Source organism: Ornithodoros turicata, chromosome 9 (genome assembly GCF_037126465.1).
Source record: "Ornithodoros turicata isolate Travis chromosome 9, ASM3712646v1, whole genome shotgun sequence".
NCBI lineage: Eukaryota > Metazoa > Arthropoda > Arachnida > Ixodida > Argasidae > Ornithodoros > Ornithodoros turicata.
The window spans coordinates 17,710,255-17,731,940 of record NC_088209.1 but is presented as its reverse complement, the minus strand read 5'-3'; the positions used below and the strand labels follow the sequence as shown (position 1 = coordinate 17,731,940).

At 45.9% G+C, this 21,686-nt stretch overlaps 1 protein-coding gene across 3 annotated transcripts in view; it reads right to left on the bottom strand.

The window, feature by feature from the left end:
• The window catches only part of LOC135368249 (band 7 protein AGAP004871-like), a 254,066-nt gene that overhangs the window by 167,372 nt on the left and 65,008 nt on the right, over positions 1-21,686 (bottom strand). The window contains exon 2 of one of the 3 annotated variants that reach the window (XM_064601404.1): positions 4,722-4,838. The exons of the other annotated variants lie outside the window; for them this stretch is intronic. Coding sequence (XP_064457474.1) covers positions 4,722-4,838 — 117 coding nt within the window. The remainder of the gene's footprint in view (positions 1-4,721; positions 4,839-21,686) is intronic. 3 annotated transcript variants of the gene reach the window in all.

Here is a 21,686-nt window from a genome sequence, read left to right as displayed (position 1 = left end):
GAAAATCTTCACGATAACAGTTCGGAGAACATGATAGGCCAATGGCCCTGTTTCTTTCAAGCGGGTGACATCACATTGCTAAGCTCGGATTTGATAACTTCCTTTATCGTATATGGTTTTCGTAGAGTTCTTCCGATGTACGAAAACTTGTCAGTGTCTTTCCACGTCATTTGACTTCTCCGGTGTCATTCCATTCCCGCCACACAAGCCATGCGTCGCTACTTTGAGCTTGTGCCCTTATCAGGCAGCACTGCGTGACGGTTTAAGGCATGGACTGCGTTCTAATCACGCTCAAGAAAGATAAGGTAACCGCCCTAGCCGGAATCCGCGGTATCAGATAACACTAGAGCATTCCTCCCATGCCGTCAACAGTGTTGTGCCTGAAAGATATGGTATCGAAACAGTGTGTCTAGATCATTGTTATCGAAATGTCGGAAAACTTGGGGAAAACTTTAAGGGGCATTTTAAACTGCAAAAATTTCGCCTCCCAAAGCGAAAAGTGCCGTTACTTTGATACGAACACAAAATGAACGGAATTAATCTGTTGCGTCGGCCGTGACTTAGGATCGACGGGGAAAAACGCAATTTAAGCGTTACCTCTCCTTCTCCTTCTCAAGAAGAGTGACGATACGGGGAGGCCTCGGATTGGTCATCTCCCGCGGTGATTGGACGAACCGTTTGAGGACACCAATGACAGGACGCTCCGCATTGTCGGTCATCTTGAGAAGGAGCGGAAGGGGGAGGGCGTATCTTGCGGTTTCAATCGCTCATAAATCACGAACAACGCAACGGATGAATGCCGTTCCTTTTGTGTTGGTGTTAAGGTAACGGCACCATTCATTTCCCGACGAGAAACTTTTGTGCCGTGGTGCCCGTATAAAGCTTGTCGCAAGCCGCGCTTCGTGTTTGTGCGTCATTCCTCTGTGTGTGGTCGTGCGTTTAATTCTTAGGCCGTTCAAATGGACAACGAATACACGACAAGCCCAGAAGACAATCTTGGGTAACAGTTTGCAATGTGTCGTCATCGCGTGCCGGTGCGTGTACCTGGTACATCTTTCTGAATAAAATTTTACGCGAGCGACTAAAAACGCTCTGACTAATTTTGAATAATCAAACATGCATCTATCCATCGTTATATAAAGGTAGCTCTGGAAATAAACACAGGAAAAACACTTTGACACGTATCGTTTCCACTTTAACTGTTCTAGCGATTCATTCTCCCCAGTTGCAATCCCAAGTTTGAATAATCTCCCACAACAAGCTGTTGTATGCGACAGGCTGTCTTCTTGTGTTGACGGCATCGAAGCGAATTTCAGTTGCATTGTTTGTTTAAGTTGAATTTTTGCAAACAGTGTTTTTGTTTATGCTGTGCATTGTAGTTTGCCCTCCTTCTATGGCATCGTAAGATGCTAAAAGCATTCTCGGCCATACTCCGCCGAAAAGGTTCTTGGGTGCTGGCCAGCAAATCAGCTCGTACCTGCCATGTGCGCCCTTGTGCAATTTCTCGTCTCGACGAACCTCTTTGACACATTGTGACGCTCTTTGTTTTTAGTGCCTTGAGACTTCGCTTTTGGTGCCAAGCTAGGTGATGATGTTCTCATTTATTCTTTCAAAGCGTTTCAAAGCGTCGAGGTTAGTGCAGTTTCCCTTTCTTTTATTAATAACGCGTCCTGGAGTAGCCAGTCCCGAGTGTCTCGAGACTACCATCTCCATTTTTTCTTTTAAAATCAATCAATCAATCAATCAAAAGCATTCTAAATATAAAATCAATAGAAATCGAAAAACGTGCGATGCGTGCGTGATTAATATTATAATTATTATCATTATCTGTTATTTTTCAGTCAATCAATCAATGTGGAGAACATGGCAAAGACTCCGCGAATCTCTCACCGCCAAGTCTCTCACGCGAAAGTAAAAACACTTTTCCCTACAGGGTGGAACGGGATATAGACTCGGGGGCAGGGTAGCCCGTAATAAGCCCCGCTGCGCTTCGCAGAGCGGAAATCTCGTCCGTTACGGCAAGCGCAATCTTACTGCATCGCTTATTTTTTATCGCCATTCGGCCGCTTGGGGAAAGGATCAGATGCCGGTCGACCTAGTGATGGAAAAAATCGGATCCAACAGTGCCGAACCACCGCCTCATCCTTAACGACGCCAGCGTATAGCGATAATGTCGATGCAACCGCGTTAAGTAACGACTTCGGGACATGTCTCACGCCGTTAGAACGGCGGCCGGCTACAGGAAGGATGACCGCTCACTCGATGGCAGAAATGCTAAGAAAAGTGACACGAAGGATGAATTCAGGAATGTGATTGCCTTCGCCTGATTCAGGGAAAGAAAATATGCAAGCATCCTAATCATGTTGGATGCCTTATGCGTGCGTCCTATAGTGTTTCTCGTTCTTGTTGTAGGTCCTCACTCTTAAAAATGAACTTCACCGCATAGCACGCTCCTAGCCAACCATTATCTCGAATGATATCGTTATCTGCCCCGATTTGTTGAAAACGGGAGGCGTACGCCTTTTCTGTGACACTTATGCTGTTCATAATTGTCACAGAAAAGGCGTACGCCTCCCGTTTTCAACAAATCAGGGCAGATAGCCATATCATTCGAGGTGATGGTTGGCTAGGAGCGTGCTATGCGGTGAAGTTCATTTTTAAGAGTGCTGGTGTATCTTCTGATGTGCCTATTCCAAAGATCATCAATACCAAATACTGAAATACTTATGTTGCATGCGGCAGTTGCAAGTACAACAGTGGTTGGAGATTTCGTGTGAAACTATTGAAACATGTGAAACAATTATTATTATTATTATTAATTCAATTTGGGAGTTCAATTTGAGCCTCCTCAGTGACATGAACTCTTAAAACTGTCACTTCTAAGAGAGGTAAAAAATGTATATGCGTTTTTGCCGCTAAAAAGTGAAAGGTATAGGATAACATAATTAACGTAACCGAGCAGCACTGCATTGCACAACTTCGCGTAATAACGGGATGTGTTCGGCTGTCAAGATCGAATGTATGCCGCAGATACACTGAAATTAATTCTCAAATCTGCTCTTTCTCTGCGCTGTGTACGCGGTAATGTTTGTGCACAAAGGTTTATGCAATAGGGTGTGACTACTTCGTCTCGCGGCAGAGACCTGAAAGTATTCAGCTAACACAGTGCATACGAAACCGCCATAAGCGTTACCTGTGTACTATAGTAACAGTTTGTTTACGGGTTGCATCGGGCGCATTGTGATCGTGTAACTCCTGCGGGTGATCGTGACGCTCCCTGTAACCTCTGGCCACCAGATAATTTCGTCTAAGCTCGTTACCAATTACGTAACCTCTACAGTAGATTTATGGCAGTTTTCAGACGTTACGTGAGAAGTGACCGGTTTAAGAGCGTACCTTTTACTTTTAGAGGTAAAAACGCTTTTTTACGTCTACTAGAAGTGACCGTTTTAAGAGCGTGTATTACAATACGCCAGATAATCGTAGAGATAAATGGAGGAAGACGGGGACAGTAGACCGTCGCTGTTCCCCTGGGGATTACCCGAAGCGGCGTAAACGAAGTAATGGTTTCACAACACTATAATGGCCTGTTGTGGCGAAAGGCTTTTAACTCGCTGTCTTAGCATCAGTAGAGGTATACAAGCAGCGAGAGTTCGAGAACGAAAGCAACGTACTCTCAGATAGACGGTATGTTACATGGAAACACGTAGCCCGCCAAACACGCCACATAAACTCTGAGAAAAAAGGGTGTGAAAAAATGGTAACTTCTATATAGTTACCACCTAGGTCAACATAGCGTCTGATAAAGGGTTTAAAAGGGTGGTAACAGCAATTATCATATGTCCAAATTGCTTCAAAAAGGCGTACGCCCCCCTCGCTCACCGAATCAGAAGTGGTAACCCTATCATTCGGTGGAGAGAGTGAGGTGGCAGGTAGAACTTTGCAACCTTTTAGGCACAACATATGCGACAAATATTACCCCCTGAAAGGTATAACTGCTCCACCCTTTTTTCTGAGAGTGGTAGTACACGTATTCGCCCCGAGATCGAACGGTGTCGGCGCGCTGCGGAGGAACGATGAACTACCGTAGTGTGGGTAGATTCCTCTCGTCGTCTGCTTTTACACCTTGTTGTTGTTGTTTTTAAGTGTTGAGAGAGGTTTATTTTCCGCGTTCAGTGCAGTAGGTGGAACATTCGGGAATCGAACAGTATCGTACCATAGCGGCACAAGTGATCTTCCGGTGAATATACGCAAGAATTACGGAAAAGAACCATAAACTCCGAACATCGGCCGGCGTGTTATCCACACTAGAAAGGTGACGGTGTCGCCCCCTATAGGTCGATCTCGCAGCTACGTAGCCAAATGTGGAAGGGCCTAAACCAAACGCTTCCTAGTCATGGGAAGAGTGAAAGCGTTGACCACTTCGCTCGAGTCGAGAATAAGAAAGAAATCGTTTCTATAGACACTTTTTTTGCATAACGCAGTATCTTCGCAGGATTTTCACTGTAAGATAGTTCGAGTATTCAATAAAATTCATCAGTCGTAATGTCCATCGTTATTATGTAACTCATTTTGCCATTTCGTTTCATTTCCCATTTTACAGAATTTTAGAAGTTAAAAAATACGTGGTCTACTTCGTCGTTTCCATAAATGTGTCGTCGTTTAGAGCATATCTTTTTTCTTTTTTTCAAGTCAGCGGGGTGAGATAAAAAGGTACTCACGAAATTCTCTAGTCCTGTTGACGGCTTTGGCTAGGTGGGTTCGAGCCAAAGTTCGTAGACTGCGGAACTTAAAGGCTCGTCGGACCCCGGCCACACCACCACCGCCGCCTTCGTCACCTAACCAATCACCACCAGTGGAAGAAGAGGAACAAACCTATTAAATATGCACGCTGTGCCAAGCACTGTACCCCGGGCAGGCTGTGACGTGCTGTGTACAGTATATAGATGACGTAAAGTCGAAACTATACTCCAAAGCGGAGAGGCGAACCGAAACGTTTATCGGTTCGGGGTCGGGTTTAGGTTCGACGATAAGGGTTTCAGTTCGAGTTCAGGTTCACGAACCGGTTCACGGGCCACGGGTGGGAACGAAGCGCAACACATTTCCGTTCGTGTGATGCAGTGCTTGAAGTGGACAGGAAGGCGTCAACGGTCGTTCAAGATTTTGAAAGATTTGGCGCGATATGGAAGGACAAGATTAGTAGTGGTTACGATAGCAGCAGAACCAGGATTACCGGTTTGGGTTCCCTGCCCCAGCACGTAGCTCGTGTCGCAGATGGTTGACTAACCCACCGGGTTGTTCGCAGAATCTCGGCAGCAATATAACAGTCAACCAAGCCCGCTACCTTAGGCTTAGTCATTTAAGTGATTGAAAGTATTGATTACCAGTCAGTAGACGCGAATGCACGTTAAGCAGCGAACGACGCTCCGTGGTATAGTTGGATCGGCTCAAATTAGCTCCCTGGCACTGTGGGTTTTAGCGTTTTTAATTAAGTTGGATTGGAACGGTGCGATTCTGAGCCCGGGGTCTTCGTGTAAAATGTGCGTTATCGTGTTATCACTGACCGCCGCAGTGCTAGCCGTGTCGCCGTACACTCTTAAAAATGATCTTCGCCGCATAGCACGCTCCTAACCAACCATCATCTCGAATGATATCGTTATCTGCCCTGATTTGTTAAAAACGGGAGGCGTACGCCTTTTTTGTGACACTTATGCTGTTCATAATTGTCACAGAAAAGGCGTACGCCTCCCGTTTTCAACAAATCAGGGCAGATAACGATATCATTCGAGTTGATGGTTGGTTAGGAGCGTGGATGCGGTGAAGTTCATTTCTAAGAGTGTAGAGTGAAGTGTCTGTGGAACACAGAGCACACTCTTAGAAATGAACTTCACCGCATAGCACGCTCCTAGCCAACCATCACCTCGAATGATATCGTTATGTCCTGATTTGCTGAAAGCGGGAGGCGTACGCCATTTTTGTGACAATTATGAACCGCATAAGTGTCACAAAAAAGGCGTACGCCTACCGTTTTGAACAAATCAGGGCACATAGCGATATCATTCGAGTTGATTGTTGGCTAGGAGCGTGCTATGCGGTGAAGTTCATTTTTAAGAGTGCACGGGCAAGAGCAAATGAAATCAGAGTTCGACCCATTTTCGACAAATTGACGATTCTTAAATATGACCTCAGTATGGTTGTTTTCACCTCTTTTATTTCAAATGCACAAAGAATGCACAGCTTCTGTTATGTTCTTTTCATTCCGACCAGCGTGAGGGTGGCTGGCCTTTTATTTTGTTAAGTGGCTTATGTGAGCTCGCACGCGCTATGTGTCAGCGATCAGTTCTGCAGTTAGGGTGGACACCCTGTATAGCTGTGGCTGATTAGTATATTATTATAATATACGTCACTGCATGAATGCTACCCAAAACTGTTGTTGATCCCTACTTGTTAGATGCCGGGTGTTTCAGTTAAATCCCCGGGCTAAATAATTCGCGAACGGGTGCAACAATCGACGAACTTTCTTTTTTACAAGTCAAAGCGCAAATGGGCGCTCTTCCACTCCCTTATCCACCAATGAATTACACCAATTAATTACGTCCTCCTGCGCTTCACCGCGACCAGCCGCGACAAAATATGTAAACCGAAACCAATTAATTACAGCAACAAATGACCCGCCCGCAGGTTTTTCTCTAAAAGGTGTCCGCACTGAAGGTCCCAAAAGGGGTAGTACCCATTTTAATGCCGACAGCGCCCTGCTTTAGAAGCTATGTTTCTTTACGAAACTCATTTGAATTTTTATGTAAGTAATGAGCGCCTCCCACACATTCACATGTGCGCAGCTTGTAGGTGGTGGTGGGCTTGTAAAAAAGAAAGTTCGTCGATTGGTGCACCCGTCCGCGAATTATTTAGCCCGGGGATTTAACTGAAACACCCGGTATATATTCATGCGTATATCTCAGACATTACTATAGTCATAATAGTTTTAAGTCACCACCTTTGTTGTTATTATTCCACGACTCCAGAAAATCCAGAGCATTCCTGCAGGGCACGAGTTTTTCGGCAAGTAAGGATACGAAGCAGAAGAAGAAAAAAAAACGACAAAAGTAGTTTTTATGTTCATACACACATGCAAAGTTCCGCCCTTGGTTCCGTATGAACCGTTATTTGAACCGGTTGCAGGTATTTTTTAACGGTTCAGTTCCGGTTCAGCTCCAAGATGGCGTCGACTGTTTCGGTTCGGGTCAGTTCCGGTTCGGCAAAAAATAACGGTGAATAACGGTTTTCAGTTCGGGTTCGGGTTCAGCGTTCTGCTCCACAGACAACACATGAGCTGTACAGTCACAGAGATGTATCTCCGCCAGCAGAGAATCTACACTCTTAAAAATGAACTTCACCACATAGCACGCTCCTAGCCAACCACCATCCCGAATGACAAAGTTCTCGCCCGCGATTTGTTGAAAACGAGAGGCGGAGCCTATTTTGTGCCGTACATAATGGCACAAAATAGGCTCCGCCTCTCGTTTTTAACAAATCGGGGGCCAGAACGTTGTCATTCGGGATGATTGTTGGCTAGGAGCGTGCTATGTGGTGAAGTTCATTTTTAAGAGTGTAGTATACACATTGAGAGTGGGGCATGCGAGAATGTGTAGGATCCGAGGCAGACGAAGAACCCGATTCACATATTTGGTTAGCGCGAATATTTTATGTGTTCGCTCCAAAAGTACGCAAATGTGCTTTCTCGTTGTCTAAAACGTCGTCTCTATCGGCTGTTTTCGCAACACGAAAGTGTACACTATTTAAAATGAGGGGAAGGGTGCCGAGTAGAGAGTTGATGACTTCAAAGTGAGGCATAGGCAGGATGAACGATACTGATGGGACGGGGGTGCACTGTAGATGAGAGGTGCACTACTGTTGTATGTACACTATTACAATTTAATTTCACCGCATAGCGCGCTCCTAGCCAACCATCACCTCGAATGATATCGTTATCTGTGATTTGTTGAAAACGGGAGGCGTACGCCGTCTTCTTTTTTTTTTTCAGTTATGAACAGCACACTCTTAAAAATGAGTTTCACCGCATAGCACGCTCCTAGCCAACCATCATCTCGAATGATATCGTTATCGGCTATGATTTGTTGAAAACGGGAGGCGTACGCCGTCTTCTTTTTTTTTTTTTTTTTTTTCAGTTATGAACAGCACACTCTTAAAAATGAGTTTCACCGCATAGCACGCTCCTAGCCAACCATCATCTCGAATGATATCGTTATTGGCTATGATTTGTTGAAAACGGGAGGCGTACGCCGTCTTCTTTTTTTTTTTTTTTTTTTTCAGTTATGAACAGCACACTCTTAAAAATGAGTTTCACCGCATAGCACGCTCCTAGCCAACCATCATCTCGAATGATATCGTTATTGGCTATGATTTGTTGAAAACGGGAGGCGTACGCCGTCTTCTTTTTTTTTTTTTTTTTTTCAGTTATGAACAGCACACTCTTAAAAATGAGTTTCACCGCATAGCACGCTCCTAGCCAACCATCATCTCGAATGATATCGTTATTGGCTATGATTTGTTGAAAACGGGAGGCGTACGCCGTCTTCTTTTTTTTTTTTTTTTTTTTCAGTTATGAACAGCACACTCTTAAAAATGAGTTTCACCGCATAGCACGCTCCTAGCCAACCATCATCTCGAATGATATCGTTATCTGCCCGGTTTTGTTGAAAACGGGAGGCGTACGCCTTTTCTGTGACACTTCTGCTGTTCATAATTGTCACAAAAAGGCGTACGTTCCCGTTTTCAACAAATCAGGGCAGATAACGATATCATTCGAGATTATGGTTGGCTAGGAGCGTGCTATGCGGTGATGTTCATTTCTAAGAGTGCATAAGTGTCACAAAAAAGGCGAACGCCTCCCGTTTTCAAGAAATCAGGGCAGATAACGATATCATTCGAGATTATGGTTGGCTAGGAGCGCGCTATGCGGTGAAATTCATTTCTAATAGTGTACATGCAGCATTTTGAAACACTCGGGCTGACTCAGAGGAGTCATGCGCCTGCCGGAGCCAATCACAAACGTCTTTAGATTTGTGGGCGGAGTGGACCTGTGGAGAAGTACACTTAAAAACACAACTTCAGCGCACAGCACGCTGTCCGCTAATGATTTTACGGCGTGGTTCTGTTTTAAGAGTCTCGCCATGCGCTCTTGCGTCATCCTTTTGTAGTATAGTCATCATTATCGTCAACATAATTGTCCTATTTCAGGCCACCTATTCCATTCACTTCCGGTTCCTGTTCCTTCGAACGAAGGCCAGCGGGGTACACCTACAAAATAAATCGTACAAGCAATGCTAGCGCCTAAGACGCATTATAGTCAGCCTAACGACCGTATTCTTTTTTACGGTGCCTTGAAGAGTATTTGGAGAATACACTTTGCCCGAAAATTGCGAGCGACAGCGAGCACTTGGGAGTACTTAAGACGCATATCAAAATGTTTCATGCCCCAATGGCTGCATGATTAATGGTCCCGGTACGGTACACAGTGAGGGCCACGCGCTGGATTCCCAGGCCGCTTGTCAAAAAATGTATTTTCATCTTTCACGCTGTTATTTATTCCGTTTTTTAATCCCCCTCGAAGGGCCCTTCAGAGCCGTTCTAAATTGATGACCTTGTACGCGACACCAGAAGTTTGAGACTTTTTTGCACTTACACGCAGTTTACTAGAAAATGACGAGTTCTGGTAGGTCGGAAGGTGTTTGCGTTAAAGGAGGTAAGAACTCTTATCTGCAGGTATTTAGTTACGGGTGTAATGGGTGTAATATGGTTCTTCTGCGCTTCGTAATTCTATTTACAGTTTATTGTTCAATACTTCACCTTCGTAACGTGTGCAGCGTTAATACAAAAGCGCACTTTTTTTTCGGATACGGGCGAGTAGACGTATCGCCATCCAGATACCTATATCCAGTCATTTGAAGAAATGTAGCACCCAATCAGACGCCAACGCGGAGGTACACATAACGTCCTGCTCTACACTCTTAAAAATGTACTTCACCACATAGCACGCTCCTAGCCTACCACCATCCCGAATGACAATGTTCCCGTCCCTGATTTGTTCAAAACGGGAGGCGGAGCCTATTTTGTAGCCATAATTCCGTACATAATGATTATACATAATAGGCTCCGCCTCCCGTTATCAACAAATCAGGAGCGAGAACGTTGTCATTGGGTATTATTGTTGGCTAGCAGCGTGATATATATGTGGTGAACATACGGACCGATCAGATTCATCTATACAAAAAAGTGTCAAAGCCAACAAGTTAAAATAGCCGTTTGGAGCCGACACAGTCGGCGGGCTAGCTTGGTAGAGTTCATAGCCCCGGTTCCGAAAATATGATAAGCTAATCGCGTTCCTTGTTTCGACTGTGCGACATCACCTTATCATGATCTTTGATTGGACATCTTCCTTTATTGTTTCTTTTTCGTAGGTGCTCAAAATCCACTAAAAACTCTCTAGTACCGAGCTTTAGTTGATGGGACGCTGTTCATGATAACAGAGTCCCAAAGGTTGATAAGCCAATGACATTATTCGTTTGAAGTGTCTGACCTCGTGTTGGTGATCTTTGATGTGACAGCTTTCTTTATCGTATCGTTTTCGTTGAAGTTCTTGTTGATGGTGATGGTTTTGATAATGTCCCTGATGATGTTGAAAATGGGAGGAGGCGCCTACCCAGGACACGTTACGCGTGCCCAAGATAGGAACCTCATCGTATTTTCAGGAAATCAGGAGACAGAATGGTATCATACGGCATGGTGGTTGGATAGGAGCCTGTTATGTGGCGAAGCTCTGTTTCGCTTTCTGGCTATAGTCATGATCACGACCTACAGGCTACTATACAAACCTGGACAACAGGCAATCGCCTATGGGAGAGCTGTGTCATGGGTTAGTTACACTAGTGGCCGCTAGAGGCGTCACTGTTATAATCATTGGCACCGTTGTTGGTCTGTTACACTGCACGTTGCAATGCGCGTGCTACCCTCTTCCAGTCTCAGCGTGGAATGCGTTCACCGTAACCACTAGGCCACGGGAGCGCGCGCTGTGCTGTCTGGGTGTTTTCTCTGGGTTTTCTCAGACGCCAAGACAAATGTCGCCACATTTCCCGGTGAAGTCGGCCCAGGTCGCAGGGATGATGTTGCCCGCCTAAGCGTGGCCCACTACGGCAAGCAGTTCCACAACCACCACCACCGCTACCCTCTTCCATACCTCTTCAACCTCTTACTGTCGTCCTCTACCTCTTCTTCGTCGTCAACACGACCCACCATACATTGCCGCGGTTTCGACAAATCACGTGATAAAGAATAGTGCTAGCTAGAGCCGAATCCCATAGCGAAACGGCGATCGACAGAACTACTACCGCGGTGCTGGTATCTTTGTGCGTGTCCACAGGTCTCTAGTATAGTAGTAGGTCGTGGTCGTGAAGATGCCCACTCGCATATGGCCAACAACGGCGAGCCAATTTCGACATTACCCCCCCCCCCCCCTCTCCCTTAACAGTGAAGGCCGAAGATTATGGAGAGATGATTCTGGTGATTTTCCTTTGATTTTCTGATATTCAGCCAGATCATTCCGTCCTCCGTTTCTGCCTGTTACGTATGCCACACATAGCGTAAGGGATGGTTGAGTACGCTTAACCAGCTAAGCACTACTTCACGTGTTCTTGCGTATATGCGCTACGAGAGTTTGTCTCTGCGCAGGAGAGAGCGTAAAGTTCGAAGAAACCACGTGACCAAGAGTCTGTCCACTCACAAGGTAGCAGGAGGTACTCGTAGACACAGAAGAAACCACGTGCGCCCCACCTTGATCTTTTACCCACTTACTTGGGAGAGGAACAAATGATGTCGCTCCACGGGTAATAGAGGAAAGAGGAAAACTGGGGAGCTACGCAGACGCTGACTAGAGTCACTAAATAAGCTACGCTTCAGAGTATCGACACTGAGCCGCCATGTTGTTTCGGATGACCTCCAGCCCCACCTCTATTTTGGCAGTAGAAATAGATGAAGGTAAAGTTCAGCAGTGGAAGCAGTGGAAGAAGAAGTGGAAGCAGAAGTTCAGCAGAGCGCTAAATGGATGGCGCTGGAGGTCATCCGAAACAACATGGCGGCTCAGTGTCGCTACTCTGAAGCGTAGCTTATTTAGTGACTCTAACGCTGACCAACTTGCATAGCGTATTCCCGGCGTCGTGGAGGGAAGATTCTGTCCGCTCGCCGCGAGTATTTCGTCTTGTCCCGCTAGTCTGCTCGTGTCGTCTGCTAGCAGACCCGGCTCCAGCGCCTTCTTTTACCAACAAATCTTTCTTCGTTTCTTCCAGCGTCGTTAGGATACTCTTGGCGTTTCTTCCGTGATATCTTCTTCTTCTTCTTCTCCCCAAGAAGATGGCCGCGATCTTCCTAGAGCGTGCTTTTCTCCTCGTCCTCGTTCTCGCTCGGTAAAGTCGCCCTAGTGGACATCCGGTCACGGTACGCTGTCAAGATGACTACGGGTGACCCGGTCAGGGTGACCTACGTTGATTTCGTAGTTTGATAAATGCAGTGAAATATACTCCATGAAATTCAGCGTTATAGAAGAAGCCCGTAATCCTTGATAAAACTGTGGTCCTCGTATCTTGTTTCGGATATCAAGCAGAGCTCATGCCGAGGACACAAGCAGCTTGATTCCATGACACATGTTGCTTAGACGTATCATGTGGCGTGGCTAATGATCGCAAGTGCCAACACATGCAAAGTTACGAATTTTTATCGTCATATCAATAACGGTGTCCGCCTGCTGATTCCAAGGTTGAGAGTTCGATCCCGGCCGAGGACGCCAACAACTTCGTGGAAGGGTACAAGTCGCTTACACGCGCCATTTCCCGCGAGGGACGTTAAATACGGCGAGCCGAGTTATCCGAGCTATCAGCCACGTTAGAGAATCCTCAGATGGACAAGACAGATCCGCAGGCCGACTTCTGTGGTGTCGCCCCTGATCATAGTTGTATCGCGACGCAAAGCCACGAATTATCAATTACAATTGCGACGCCTTCCACTTGTGTTCCTGCGCGTTGGAAGAAGACGAAACCGGAAGGACGACGCCATTTTGACGCACTTCGGCGCCCTCTCTCCGGAAACATCCTTTCTCTTTTTTCAGTCGAAGCCAGGCGCGGTATCCTGCGAATATGGGCTCGGGCTCCTTCAGCCACGAGCTTATATTTCATATCCCAAGCGCTATCTCCCGCACTGCTTCCGCGTACCATTTGGCGTCTCCACGCGAACCTTACCTCAGTGGCCACTGACCTGTCATTTATTATTTGTCTTCCTTTCTTTTCCCTCTCTTGTCGCACGCGTGGAGGCCGTGGTCCTCTCCGTTTCAGATCACAGTAGGTGGCGGACATTATGTGATGGATACCGTTGCGAGCCACAGTGGGGTCGGTCCAGTGCCTGTATCTCTTTGTACAAAGATTTATACACGAGGGTTTTTCCTTATAATTCTGGTTTCTATAATGTGCGTAGTTTGTACTTATTTATAAAAGCGTGAAAATTTGTACAAAGGATAGTGGTACTCGCCATGCAGGACGACGGTCCTCACTGTGAGGTACGCCATTCTATTTTTCACGGGACTGTACCTCTGGTATAACGGTATAGCGAGGAACAGCTCGAAGCAGAGTTCACTGGAACGCCGTTTCGACCGGCGGAGCGGGAGGAGAGCCACCCTAGCGGCGCTTAGGAGAAGAAAAGGGAAAGGGTGTTTCGACTGTCCCACTTGTGTCGCGGGGGGTGTCCGCCTTGCCATGAGCTGTTGGCTCGGCATCACCCTCAACCGTGGTTGTCATCGCGACGTTTGTTTGGGTTTGCGGCGATTATGTATAGGTGTATGCTGGCCGATATCGCACGGATGCGGTTCTGTTATCTCATTGATACGCGCGAACGTGCACAGCAAATGCAATAAATTCGTCGCTATAGGCTCGGTGCATCCACATTTGTTTTATCACAGTGCAGAAAATGTCCAAATAAGCGAATGCGACCGTCTTTGGCGTGCACTCTTAAAAACTGAACTTCACGGCATAGCGCCCTCCTAGCCAATCATCATCTCGAATGATCTCGTTATCCGCTCTGATTTGTTGAAAACGGGAGGCGTACGCCTTTTTTGTGACACTTATGCTGTTCATATTTGTCACAAAAAGGCGTACGCCTCCAGTTTTCAACAAATTAGGGGACAAAACAATATCATTCCAGCTGATGGTTGGCTAGGAGCGTGCTATGCGGTGAAGTTCATTTTTAAGACACCACGTACAGTATCGCATTCGTGTAATAAATAAATTCGTCTAAATAACTGCTGCTTATGTTTGCGTTCTACTAATGAAGGGTAAGAAATTACGTCGTTGAACAACACGGAGTAAACCCTTTGGAATAGCCGGCCCTCCATATCATTCCCTTCCCTACATCTCACCCTAAACCTCAGAACATGCAATGTTGCTGACTTGAGCTTCGTTACGAAACGTTGAAGCTCAAAGGTGCAACTCCACATTCCTCTCTAATTTGTAATGGTTAGAAACGACCACCCTGAAACGGTACAAGGAGCAAGTCCCACCGAAAGCGTTGGGTGTTGTTATACTGTACTGACAAAATTCTGTGGCGGCCATGCGGCCAGCAATTGGAGCCTCGTCACTCTATGCATCCGCACTCGTAATGAAATACACATCTCGAGGAAAACGACTCTAATTAAAATGCTATTAAACCATTTCCGTCGCATCTAATCGGAGAAGCTCCAATCATCCGCAGTTTACGTGAAGGCGACGTTCGTGTAATGTTTCCATCAGCGCGTATTCAATATCACATCGTGACAGATTACAGATGACAGGGGATCGTCACGTAATTAATTGCGCTTACTGGTGGAAAACCTGCTTCAATTTTGCTAATCACCAAATCAACTGCGCGATTAGATTTCCATCTGCAGCAGCTCTCACGGTGAACGGTGAACTAATAGAACTGACTTCGGGGAGTATGAGAGCACACAACCTGTTAATGCACGCCTAAGCCAACAGGCACCGTTTTATAAATAATGAATATAGATATATTGTGATAATGTGCGAAAGCGCGCAGAACTGGGAACAGTTTCCACTACAAAAAAGGAACTGCACTGCATAACAAGCGCAGCGCCAACAACTGTGCCAAATGATACAGCTATAGCACTTCAGATTTGCGGCAAGCGCGGGACGTACGCCTTTTTGTAACAGTTAACAGAACTGCATAAGTGTCACAAAAAGATACATACATGAGGCCAACAACGGCAAGCCGCTTTTTTTTTTTTTTTTTTGTCACCACCACCATCATTTTAAGAGTTCACACTGTAAAAGAGAGCTTCACTGCACAGCACGCTGTGCGCCAGTCATTGCCACGAATAATATAGGGTTATCGTTTCTGATTCGAAGAGAGAGAGAGAGAAAGAGAGATAGAGGGGGGGAGGGGCGTTCGCCTTTATTTGTCGATGTATTGTGTATGCTGTGAAGCTCTGCACTCTTAACAGTGAACTCCACCACATAGCACGCTCCTAGCCAACCATTATCTTGAATGATATCGCTGTCTGCCCTGATTTGTTGAAAACGGGAGGCGTACTCCATTTTTGTGAACTTATGCTATTCATAATTGTCACAAAAAAGGCGTACGCCCTCCGTTTTCAGCAAATCAGGTCAGATAACGATAACATTCGAGTTGATGGTTGGCTAGGAGCGTGCTATGCGGTGAAGTTCATTTTTAAGAGTGTACCAAATGGCATCGTCCTCTCGCCTGATTTGTTGAAAACGGGAGGTGTCTTTTTGTGACACTTATGCAGGTATGTTAATTGTCACAAAAATGCGTACGTCTCACGCTTTCCAGGAATCAAGAGATAGAATCACTCTGTACAATAGTTGGACTTCAGCGTGCCGAGTGGTGAAGCTTTGTTTTAAGAGTGCGTTTTTAGAGTGCACTCTTAAAAATGGACTTCACCGCACAACACGCTCCTAGCCAACCATCATCTCGAATGATATCGTTATCTGCCTTGATTTGTTGAAAAGGGGAGGCGTACGCCTTTTCTGTGACAATTATGAACAGCATAAGTGTCACAAAAAGGACGTACGCCTCCCGTTTTCAACAAATCAGGGCAGATAACGATATCATTCGAGATGATGGTTGGCTAGGAGCCTGCTATGCGGTGAAGTTCATTTTTAAGAGTGTGTGCTATAGACCTCGCCAGTATCGGCAACATTCGAACAAAACAAACGCCAAGCGATCGTCAGCGTAAATCGCGCTGCTTTCGACTTCAATAGGACCTTTAAAATTTATGGAGCTCATTGTACTTTTATTGATTAACGGTACCTCGCTTCGTTCCCCCTTTCTCGCATTTTCGGTAACGTTGACAACAACCGACCATACATCCTCCCGACGAAAAGGCGCGCAACGTCGTCGACTCACGCAGTGGGGAAACCCTCCGAAGCGTGAAGTAGCCGGGAGAATGGCGGGGGGAATCGGCCGATAAGTGGTTCATTTGGAAGCAACACTCCCAGTGGGCCCACGTACAGGGATCCGTCTGGCTGGTGGTGGCGTGTCGTTTCACAGCAGAGAGCGCCGCTCGACCGCCGCGCTCGACTGTTTACGCTGACGTGGACGATGGCGAAGGACGGAGCGGAAATCCCCCGGCGTGTGCTCCATTCCTCGCCCCCTTTCGGTCTCCATTGGAACAGACGGGGTTCCGGGAGGCCATCCTTCGTTTCCGGGAAACACTGTCTCCGCGCAGGTGTGCGTGCGTGTGTGTCTGTGTGTGGAAATGTCGATATACGAGTACGCTGGAAGGTATGGGAGCGTTATGAGAGGGTCGGTCGTGTGTACGAGGATTGGTGTATGCACACTATAAAAAAAAAAAGGGTGTAATGTAACTCCTTTTCCTTGTCACATATATCACTCCCTTTTGGAGAGTACAATTACTCTGAAAAAGGGCTCTCCTCACTCCCTTCAGAGAGTGAGGAGACACTTTAACTCCCTATACTGGAGAGTAATTGTACACTCCAAAGGGAGTGACATATGTGGCAAGGGTGTATACTCCCAAAAAGGAGTTACTGTACACCCTTTTTTGGAGTGTACGAGGAGACACTGATAACTTAGCAGGAAGTTTTTTTTTTCTACTTGTCACGAAGCTTCTTTTAGTGGGTGCTTAGGACGTGTTTCATCGTCCATGCTGTAATCAGTGAAGTAGCGACAAAAGGACACCGACACCGAGACAAGGTGGATATCCCTATTCTACACTCTTAAGATAGAACCCCCACTGCATTGCACGTACGCTGCTACCCTCTTAAAAATGAACTTCACCGCACAACACGCTCCTAGCCAAGCATCATCTCGAATGATATCGTTATCTGTCTTGATTTGTTGAAAATGGGAGGCGTACGCCTTTTTTGTGACAATAATTGTCACAAAAAAGGCGTACGCCTCCTGTTTTCAACAAATCGGGGCAGATAACGATATCATTCGAGATTATGGCTGGCTGGGAGCATGCTATGCGGTGAAGTTCTTTTCTAGGCGTGTACGTTATCGCTTGTAATTTGAGAAAAGAACGTGGCGTATGCCTTTTTGTCGCGATTATCATCCAAATTGTCCCCAAGAGGCGTACGCAAACATTTTCAACAAAGATAAAAAAGATAAGATAACCGAATCATCCTCAATGACGGTTTTTCCCGAGCGTGCTATACGCGTTAAAGAGTTGTGTTTTAAAAGTGTACCATAACCACGACTCTCAGAAACAAAACTCCGGATGATAACTCATCATCGCGCCGTTTATGAGCGCATAAAATTAACGGCAAAGGGAAGAGCATTGGAAGCTCTCGACAAACGGGGTTCTTGAGCAACACACTATACGCGAGATTTCATTCATTCATTAAATTGACGCTAATCTTGTTACGGAAAAGATCGCCGGCTGACGGCTTCCTATAGCAAACACAAACACTCTCCGTTCAATTACAGAAGATGGGAGCTGGCGTGAGGTAGCCGACGTGGATTAATCAATTTCGCCGACTCATCCGGACGACGTGCAACGAGAAGATAATCTAGATAAAATACATTTCTCCACCTGCGCTGCAGTTTCTTCTATTTTTTTTTTTTCTATATGTATTATATTCGAAAAACGGGCGTTCCGACGTTGTGTCCACTGGTAAACCGCTGAACCATTGTCATTTATTCTACACTTTAAAATCAGTGGAGGAAAGAAAATAAGGAGAGAGTGTGACGTCATACCACGCGATTGCGGAAGTTTAGGTGAGGAGAATCAACTGGGACAAACAATTCACCTCTCTCTGAGCTCGCCGCCGCACTGTGGCAGCACGGTTTCACTAACGCTCGTTAACTTCGAATCGAGATCAGGAGTCGCTAAAACTTGAAGTTAACGCTCAATTCTTTTTCACAAAGGTAAGTTGGTGACATAATGAATGTTTCAGCGACCGCGTATTCACACGAGCGACATCCTCACCGAATATTTTAGTGGAAGAAAAAGTTCCGTCCCGTGGTTGAGTATTCACACGGTGCGAAATATCGGGAGTGGCGTACTGCGCATTTAGCAGACGACACTTAGCAGACGACACCGTCAGCGTGTTTTCCTGTCGTCTGCTACGGAATATCTTGTGGCTGCGTAGCAGGATATTCCGCAAGGTTAGCAGTGTACGTGAAGACACAACGTTAAGCGCTCGCGCTCATGTGACAGCAGAAAGCTATGACGCTTTTCCCTTCTTCCGCTTCTGGGGGAATGTCGCTCGTGTGAATACACGGTGACAGTAACTCCCTTGAGTGAACCAGAGCTAAGCGTTAAATTCAAGCAGAAGGGCCGTTGATCTCGATTCAAATGTTCAACCGGGCCGACCGTGTCGCAGTCGTAGCTTAATTGAACCGTAATTGTTGCGTGCAGCGACACTGCTACGAATTTCATCGCATCACTTGTCCGTCGCTAGTACCTCGTATCTATGCCGATCTACAAACACGGTCTACGCGATCTACGCTGGCAGTGGCAGCTGAACCGGTGCATTGTTTGTCCGTACAGTTGTGGCGACGTCTCTTCGCAGATTGGTCGGCTCCGGTCACCTGATCTATATGACGTGCATTATATGTCGTCACTTCCACTACACTTTCGTGATTCGGAAACATACGGCTGTGCTCCCGCCTTAGTTTCCGTTCCTGCTTGTTAAAAATGATTGAGCAGATAGTGGTGGTGACTGCTTGCCGTATAGTCGGCCACGCTCTGGCGGATTACGTCATGACTATCGCAGGATGTGCGTGTGTGTGTGGAGGGGGGTATCGTGCGTCTTGGGCCGACTTCACAGGGAAGCTGTACCGACATTTCAGTGCGTTCAGAATCTCATGGCACGCTGAAGACCAAGCCATGCGCAAAACGGTGCCCCCGGTTAACGCATCTGCGTTGTGAGAAGCGCGCGGCGTACGATTCTTTGTGAGAATTAACATAATGACGAAAGCTGTTATCATGGCAGCTACGTTAATTGTCACAAAAAAGGCGTACGCCCCACACTTTCCACAAATCGGGAGCTATGTGCTGACGTGGAGATGTACAGCTTTTAGTGGGTAGGATGTCGTATGCGGTGAAGTCAGCTAATCGTGACGATACCCACTGGCGTGCGGCCAGCAACGGTGAGCGAATTCCGACATTACACCCCCCCACCCCTATGTTTTAAGAGTGCGATGATCACATAGTTACTATAAGCCCCCAGCCCCCCTCCCCCCCCCCAAAAAAAACAGAGAAGAAAATAATTGGTAAAAAAATGAGACGTGGATACCGCTTGTTCACGAACTATCCACCCTAAACTATCCGCTCTGTCGCTACCACACGTATTAGAGAAATAACTATATCCTTAATTGCCGCAGCATCATAAATAAGCTATTCTGGGAACGCGGACAAGCATCGGCAGGGTGTCAATGGTGTGCAGCGGGTTTCAAGCACCGATTATTCGGAAGAAGGCTGTGCAACACCTCCGGTCTGGACTGCGCGCGACAGCCGCATGTATTCGTTACTCTCGTTTTTTTTTTTTTTTCTTTTCTTTTTTTTTGCGAGGCGTTCACTTGGTTGTTTTCATGCTCCGCTCTAGATAGTCAGCATCAGCTCGGTGATGGAAGTACCTCTATGTTTCCATAAAATACTGTACACATAGCGACACAGCACAGCCTTCAGCACGGAAAGAGACAAGGCACATTCCACCCTCTACTTTGAGGCTACAAGTCAGGCGTTACACAGAAAAGACTATTCCTCCGCAAGCTCGTTGTACTGAACATCGTATACAGTCAAACTCCTTTATAGCGAACACCTTTTTAGCGAAAATACCACTACAGCAATTTTTTTTGCTGTTCCGCTGGAGCCCTATAGGTCCAATAATGGACATCCTTTTTAACGAAAATACCTTTACTGCGAATTTTTTTTTTTTTGCAGTCCCCTGAGTTTCGTTGTAAAGGAGTTTGACTGTACTACATTATCATGCTTATTCCTGGTTACACATTGTTGCTCACGTCTGTTAGAAACTACGCGGCAAGCAATGCAATTTCCTCGCCTGTTCACTGACACTCTTCTGACTCATTATTCCAACGCGTGCCAAGTAGCATGATAAACGAATCCCGGAAGATTGAGAGTATGATGCCAGCGAATGATGACTTGCGAAATTTTGGATTCCTGGCAAATAACATCCATAGACTACTAAATTAGCTTACACGCAACATCATCCAAGAGATTTCAGCTGCGACAGTATTCCTCAGCAGTATCAATACTCAAGTGCAGCCCAGTATCTGACTGCGATATGACGAGACACCTTGATTAGACCATGAGTCAGTCGAAGTCAGTGAAACGTGACACTGCATCGGACACTTAGTGAAAATCCTCATATCGAGATTATAGCCGTTCATAATCTCCCTTCTATATACGCTGCACCGATGGCTTCTAATGACCGCATGATTTTTAACTGAATAGATCGGCGTACAGCGTTCCTAGCATCTTACATTTTGCATTTACAAGATCAGGTTTCATTAGTTGATATATAGAGGTTATATTCCTAAAAGAACAGCCCTTGCATTCATTAGTCTTCTGTTCACAAAACTGTCAACAAATAGCGACCATATTAGAGTTTGCTATTTGCATAGCGCAATATGTAATATCCGAGCCAGATGGAAATCATTAATAATTTCTGCAACAGTGACATTCATTTTTTTTTTTTTTTTGCGTCGGAATTTCTGCTGTATTTGATGAACGTCGTTCAAAACCTTTGTACTGCTTGCACGTAACGTTTATGCACATTAGAAATAGAGCCTGCATTTCCACCTCTCTTTTTCCTTCTACCTTCTAATCTGTAGTCTAATACAATATATACTTGCATTTTTTAGTTGCGCTTGATTTTTACGCGTTACTGTTGCGCTTTGTCTGTGACGATCTTTTGCGGCTTCCCAGGTATGCTAGGTTTCAGATGGGGACGCCAGATAGGGCTGGTTCTTCGCAAGAGAGCTTTCACGTGATACAGAAAGATAAAGTGTCCCGAATGCAGTGTCATCCTTGCAATGATATCGATGATATCACCATTATATTTTGATCATGCAGCATTCAAACTACTTGGCTACACTCCAAGGAGAAAATGGAGTAATTTGGGGACTTA